The sequence below is a fragment of the Marmota marmota genome, unplaced genomic scaffold, assembly GCF_001458135.2.
Source record: "Marmota marmota marmota unplaced genomic scaffold, marMar, whole genome shotgun sequence".
Classification (NCBI taxonomy): Eukaryota; Metazoa; Chordata; class Mammalia; order Rodentia; family Sciuridae; genus Marmota; species Marmota marmota.
In genome coordinates, this window is record NW_026000261.1 from 8,859,037 (window position 1) to 8,866,767 (window position 7,731).

The window sequence follows — 7,731 nt, forward strand, 5'->3', positions numbered from 1 at the left end:
GGCAAGTGGCCCAGATCTGTGACCTCCTTGTCCCTCCAGCCCCCCGGTCCCGCCATGGCTTCAGAGGAGCAGGAGCGGGCGACTGACTTGGGAGCGCACCGGGTGTCAGTGGAAACTGAGGAGAAGTTGAAGGGAAGGGAGAGGAAAGGGGAGGGCGGGAGAAAGGAGTGGGGATTGGGGTTTGTGGAGTGGGAGATAGAGGAGTGGAAAGTGGAGGGAAAAGAGCTGGGAGTGGAGGGAAGCTGGAGTTTGAGAGGCGGGAAAGCAAGTTTGGTTAAGGCAAGAGGAGAGTTTGAGAGCGTCGGTACTGGAGAAGAAGCTAGAGGGGTGCTCCGCCGCGAGAGCGCAGTGTCTGCCCCAGCAGGGTGCGCCTCTTTCAGGGTGAGGAGGGGGGCGGTGCAAGGAGAGGGGCCCGGGAGCAGCTCGAAGGGGATTGGTGCAGCGTCACGTCGCCAGGTGGGCAGCCGCGCAGCGGGGAGGCAGGCTAGGGGGGCCACTAGCCAAGGGAGGTTCTGAAGGACTATAACGGTTTGCTAGCTGGCCTTTCTCGGCCTTCACGCCGCCCCCGCCCTCTCGCCCCCTCCCAGGTCCCACTGCTGTGCCCGCCGCTCCCGCCCCCGCTGGAGAGCGTTCCACAGGAAACTTTTTCTAGGCAGCTGCCAGCCCCGGAAAACCGGTCCCGCTCCGCGCCGCTCCCAGTCTGGGCCCCACTGCTCTGCCACAGTCCAAACAGCCCGCACCCTCGTCTCCCCAAGAAACACTTGTGACTTTTCTAGTTGTCTATTTTCTCTTTCTGCTCCTTTGATTTCATTGATCCATTTATTGCAAAACCCCATCAAGTTAAAGAAGGAAATGACTTGCTACCGGATTAGGGATAAAACCTAGTCAAGCCCTTGTTTGAGCGGCCGAGTGGAGCCCTAGGGCTGCCACAGCTCGGCCTTCGAAGCCACTAGCAGAGGGCTGTACAGAATGGACAGAGACACTAGAAACTCTCCTCCAGACGGGCCACATCTCCTCTGGACCGGGGGCTAGTTGGTACTAGGCCGGTGCCGATTACGCCAAACAGCACCTGTTCACAGGTGCTTGGGGTAAAGAGAGACTGATGGTCTCTGCAGCCCGGGCCGCCCTGGGTCCTAAATTTACAGACGCAGCGTTCTCATTTCGCGGAGAAAGTTCCTGCCTGCTTCCCAGTTTCCAGCGTTGGGGCCGGGTTTCATTCATTCGCACATTCAGTGCAAAACGTTTCCCCGCGCTCACGCTCTTCTCCTCCGCTCCCCGCCCACCCCGCCAAACCTCAGGTAGGGCTAACAGAAGGTTAAAAAGAATCGAACAAACACAATTTAGCCTTAAGTACGGCGCCCCTTGAAGCATTTTGGTCAAGGGTTTTAGTGCGTAAAACAAACCACATTCTAAGCTCTTGCGCTGCAAAGAGCACTTTAGAAAATATCCCGAAGTCGCTTACTTTTCCTGGAGCTCACAGACTGCTTCGCGCTTACCCTAACGCCTGGTCGGAACGCGACATTAGGGGTTTATTTCCTGTTTCTTTATAAATTAATTTTTTAACCTCCTCTAAGAAGATTTATATGAATAATTCTTGCCACTGATCTCGCGCTCACCGTTTCTGACCCACTCTTCTAACTTCTGTAATTATTAACTTTAAGTATTTGTGGATTTTTTTTTCGTGTCTATTTCAATGCCTGAGTTTGACCTCTGTACATTCCTTAACCTCGGAACCTCCGTGAGCTGTGTAATGGCCACAGCCTGCCTGAGGAACCGGGTCTCGCTAAAGAAAATTCTCTGTTAACGGGTGCGGAGAAAGCCAACCACCACCTCCCCCCAAAAACAAACCTAGGTGTCCTGGATCGAATTTTCTCGTTAATTCAAATGTGATATTTACCATTATAGAAATTATATTTTCCAAGAATTCATATCTTGATAACTCCACCACACACCACACAAATCTTGCCCTTTAAAACCGTTTAAGAATTTTTTGGTGATCAGTAAAGTTCTTATGGATCTGCTTTAATGTTAGTATGGAAATTAACACTTCATAACTAGAAATGGGCAGGTGAGCCAGTAAATAGGAAGTTACACTTTTATATACATATCTTGTTTTTAGAAATAAAGTCACCAAATCAAGATATGAATTTAAAGGAACTCTAATCTTCACTAAAGAAAAGAAGCTTTCATAAATTTCCATTTTAAACAATGTGGTTTGTTGAATGTAAGGTGTGGGGAAATGCCCCTTGGTCCCCCATGGCAGACTCTTTTAGCCTGTCTAAGTGGACAATTCCAGACCAGGCTAAAGATTCCAGGATAGATCATTGGACTTTCTAGTTGCAAGCCTCAGTGGGAGGTTAGTGGCTTCATGGCTCCATAGGGATTAGTCACATTACGGGGAGAGATCCCCCTGGGTGGGGGGAAGGGAAGCTAGTTGTTTGACCAGAATATGACAGAGAACATACATTTTTTAAAGTTATTATTTTCAAGAAAAAAAAAGGAGGCATGGAAGAACATGGAAACTTTGCCTTTTAAACTGGCATTATAGGGATTTTTGTGGCTGACTTGGGAAAGGTCATCTGGGATAGCAGACCATAAGGCAAATAGATGGCCCCTAAGCATGAGGCTCAGCTTTAAGCACAACCCTGAAATAGGGCACTTTTTTTTTTTACAACTTAGAACTTCTCTCCCCCTCACCCCACCGCAATCACCTCCCCTCCCCACTTCTGACATGATCTTTTTTTTTTTTTTTTAAATTTCCTGACATCAAACTCCACAAAAATAATCCTAGTCTGTACAGGGTCCAGGAACTTGTCAGATGTGTTTTAACCAGAAATTATCTCTCTGCCAGCACTATATATCCCATATTTTTCTATCCCTTTCTCTTCCACTGAATTTTTTTCATCTTACAGCCCTGGACTCTTTGTAACTTTTGATTGTTGCTTTTTTTAATAGCTATAGTTTATTGAATTCATACTGTATTTTCCAGGCTAAGTGCTTTGCATATATTATCTCATTTAATTTCTTGAAAAATTCCAGGTTATTAATTTTTATCCTTGTTGCATAGGCAAACAAATAAAGGATCAGAGAGATGGAGTAGTTTGCCTAAAGCTTCACAGCTAGTAATTAGAGGATTCTGGCTTCCAACTCAGGCAGTCTGACTCCAGAGCCCACTTGTCAATGAGTGTTGAAGGACCGGTACATATTTTGAGACTGTGTGAAGAGAAGCCAAATTCAAAAAAGCCTCAGGGTAAGAGAGATCAGATGACAATAGTTAGGCCCCTGAGCTATCCAGTTCCCCCTGCCCCCTTTCGGCCCTCAAGCCCTCCTAACAGAAATAACATGGACTTTATAAAAAGCAGTGGAACCTAGTCATTGCCTAAGAGTAGCCAATGACTGCCTAGCAGAGATCACTAAGTGGATCACCTCACAGGGAAAGATCATGGATTTCACAAAGTGGATCACCTCACAGGAGAAAAATCATGGATTTTAGGCTTAAGAAACTTCCAGAACAAAGAGCCCTAGCCCTTTCAATGCTTAAAAAAAATTAAAATCCATTCCTATTCCTTCCAGAGAGATTTTCTGACTGGGAACAAACCTTGAGGATTTGAAGGAGGCTGTGTTTGTGAGCAATCGTGCTTAGCAGACCTGAGATACTAAATGGCAAGGTTACAGCCAGTTAGTTCAGTTGGTAGGAGTACTGTAAACATGGTGTCAAGGGCATGGATTTGATTCTCCAGGGGGCCGGTGTGCATCATTCTACTCTTTGGTCCTTGATAGCACCTAACTTCTTGCCTCTCAGTGTGCCTTTTATTGAAAAAAAAACTTCGAAGTTAGTACTTGCATTTTTATATACAAAGAACTATGTATGCATCATTTCTTACAAGTGGCTTGTCACCAGAGTGTGGAGAAATTATACTGCAAAGACATGTGTGTGTACCATGACAAATATAGATTCAAAAGTTTCCTGGTTGTTTTTTGTTTTTCTTTTCTTCTTTTTTCCCCATTTACACATGTAAGATTGGTAATATATGTGAATAGATAATGTATTCAAAGATTGAATCCCACAGAATGCTTTATCAAAATTTTCAAGTTAATAGTCTCCCCCTTATTTCCAGGGAATATATTCCAAGATCCCCAGTGGATGCCTGATAGCAAGTATAAGTATAGTGTATATGTATGTGTGTATGTGTATATATACACATACACACACACACACACACACACACATATGCTATATGCCTACGATGGTGTTAGTTGATAAATTAGGTGTGGTAAGAGACTAACAAGAATAACTAATAACAAAAAAGATCAATAGAATAATTTTAACAATATACTGCATTGGGAATTATTTAAAACTTATGAATTGTTTATTTATTGAATTTTCCATTTAATATTTTCAGATCATGGTTCACTGTGGGTAACTGAAACTGTGGAAGCAAATCTATGGATCAAGAGAGACTACTATGCACAAAAAGTTCTGTCACTTATTGAATTTCCTCTTCTCTGAGACCTCACATGTGAAAATGAATCAATGTCTTACAAACTTCAGTTGCTACTCATTTGCTGCCTACAACACTGAGTCCTGGGTGGGAATAGTGAAATAAGATTATATAGTAATCTTCCTGAAAAGAGTATTCACATATCTGTGATTCCAAACACATCAGGTTCAATATCTGCTAACATACTTGTAAGTGGCTGTGGAAACCTATCTGAGAGAGGCCCAAAAAGTCCTAGTAGCTGGAGGAACCTTCTTTGGGAACCACTTGGCTAAAGGCCCTTCTTGACATTTTCTTTCTTATGGAGATACTTCTGCAACTGTAGGATTTCTACTATAGTTCCTAACAGTCTTGCTACCACTACTTTTTGATATTTCCTATGTGCCACTCCTCTACCTAATGTTTCTCAGGCTAAAGGTCATGAAATGTGCCTTCTGACCATAGTTTGCAAAGCTTCTGTTGCTTGTCATGGAATGCTCTTAAGCTGGGCATGATTTGAGCTATGCTTGTTTCTAAAATGAGACCCTGGAAATCTGATCCTAGAAGAACACAGGTCTCATAGCTATTGAAAACTGGAATGCCACTCTAAAAAAGGCAATTGTTTTATAAAGAGAACTAAAAAGGGGAAATTAAAACATAAAGTCAGATAGATTTCTGAAGTTGGTTATGAAGCTTCCTTTTTTCCTTAGTGTTTTCTCCCTTAGGAGGCCATAATATTTTGTTCTTGAATTTCCAGCCCTGCAGCTTTAGGATATCCATCCATCCACCCTCGCCTGACACAGATGTACATAGGAACATATTTACTGTGACAGTAATGAATCTTAAGTTTCAGTTTCTCTCACTTGCATTTCTAAGGCCATGGGAATGGCCCTAGTAGTTCTGTATAGATGATTTTACATTCCTTTTTTTCTTAAAGTGGGCTTCCTAAATTATAAAAGCTTCAAACTCAAAAAAACTTGGATTTAGCCCTGAATATACAACATAAAGAGAACACAGTAAAATTGAAAAATGTGTGTGTCTGCATGTATGTCTATGTGTGAAATTTCCATAATATCCCTGAAGCTTGAAAAACTAACAGTTGCAACTAGAAATGCAAAACTAGAGAATATTTATTACTAAAAGAAAAAAAAATGTCCGTAGGAAGAATGTAGGATTAGCACTGAACTTTAAGAAATTATTTGTCTATGTAAAAAGGGAGTACATCACATGAGCAGGATGAATATCCTATTGACTGAGGATAAAAAAGAAGAAACAGATGTAATTTTTAATGAGTATATGCCACAAAATTTCTAAATCCAGATCATAACACTTTGGAGGAGACAATAATAATGATAACATTTTAATAATTTAAATTATTAAAATTATTTTAATTTTAATTATTAGATTAGAAATTTTTATACAATTAGTATGTGCTTATTGTTATAAGTAAAAATCAGTCAAAAGTGAATGTTGCCAAAGGTAATAATCTCTAAGTTCTCCATTCAATCATACATAACCACCACCACTCATTCTCAAAATAATCAATGTTAAAAATTTGATGTATATCTTTATACAATTCTCATGACCACAACTTTTATGTCAACACACAGATGAAGAATTCTCGTTGCTTGTTCTTTCATTCTGTTTTCATTTTTAAAACAAAAATTAGACTACACCATTGACATCTCAACTTAAAATATATATCAACAGTATCTTTCCAAGTGAAATATATAAACCTAACTAATTCTGAAATTATTCACTTGAATTTTGTTTTTCTAAGAAAAAAAGTAAAACATGAAAAGTTAATAGATTTCCATGCTGACAATTTTATTTATTAGAAGATACAGGAAATAGTGAGAAAAGTTGCCTCTCTGGATTTAATTCTGAGCAATAAGGAAAAGATAGTTACCTGGAAATTATAAGATAAACTATACTATTTTGGACATTTAAATAGAAAAATAAGTGAATTCTGGGCATAGTCAAATACAATAGAATTCATTGTCAAATACAATAGAAATAAGGTGCTTTTTTAAAAAAATATGCATTCATGTATATGTATACAGCAGTGTGCCATCCATCTCACATTCACTAGAAACTTTTTAATAGAAGAAAATGTGGTCCAAGAATGTTAGAAAGACCAAATCAGTGAAAATCTGTATTGAGTGTGTGTGTGTGTGTGTATAAATTTACCACAGATAAATAATAGATAAATAATATTACCTGGCCTAATGATATAAAGAATGTCACATTCGTTAAAAATACCTAATGCTGGAAAAATTAACTAAAATTCTTCTGAATCTATGTTTACATGCATGTTTTGTACAAAACAGAACTATGAATAAGAATCACACTCCTTGAATAAATATATGGTACAGTGGCCATTGATCATATAGATTAGATGAAGTTGCTTAATTCCTATTGTATTTCCTTGTCATCATTGAGGATAATATTTCTAATTATAAAGTGCCAACCAAACATCATTAGAAAGAATTGAGTCTCAACATTTGAGAGAATATATATTCAGCTAAATTTTATTGTGAGGCACTACTCAAAGTTTGAACAGGAAAGAAAATTCATAGGTAATACACAGCTTTTATGCTTGGGGAAATATCTAGGCTCAGAAAAATGACAGATTTAAAATTCAACTACAATAACAAAATTTTAAAAATCTGAAAATGTGATTATTTTGGTAGTGTCTGAAGCACAGTAGAAGGACCAAAAGTTTGGAAACAGGCACAAATCCCAATTTTAAAAACAGGACAAAAGATTCTATAAAGTACATATGAATACATTTTATATTGATTATAGGGTAAATCCTCATAGAATATTATGAAGATGGCTCCCAAAAGATGTTTCCCAGGAACAAGCAGAGACTTACTAATAATGATCCATGACAAATTGGTTTATTTCCTGTTTTTAATGATGCAATAGCAAACCCTCAATGTAATTCCCAATGAACTAGGCATCCTAGTTCACCTTATGTGGTTGCCTCCCACACTGAATCAGGCCTTGCTCTACAAGATCAATACAACGCAGAAAAAATGACCTTATATAGTTTATAAGTTTAGGTCATTAAAGGCCCTGAAACATCTAGCTAGGTCTTTTAGATTGTTTGACATGTGGAAAGTCATTTGCCAGATCTTGAGGACTTGGAAGTAGCCCTGTAGCGAGCCTTACATAGAGAAGAACTGAGGCCATGGCTAACTTTCCAACCATGTTAGTGAACCACATTGAAAGTGAATTTCCAACCCTC

General features: G+C 39.6%; 1 protein-coding gene across 1 annotated transcript in view; it reads right to left on the bottom strand.

Moving 5' to 3' along the window:
- Positions 1-420, bottom strand: part of Nrk (Nik related kinase) — a 126,444-nt gene extending 126,024 nt beyond the window's left edge. Inside the window, exon 1 of the mRNA XM_048796871.1 lies at positions 1-420. Coding sequence (XP_048652828.1) covers positions 1-56 — 56 coding nt within the window. The 5' untranslated portion in view covers positions 57-420.
- Between the last annotated feature and the right edge of the window lie 7,311 nt (positions 421-7,731).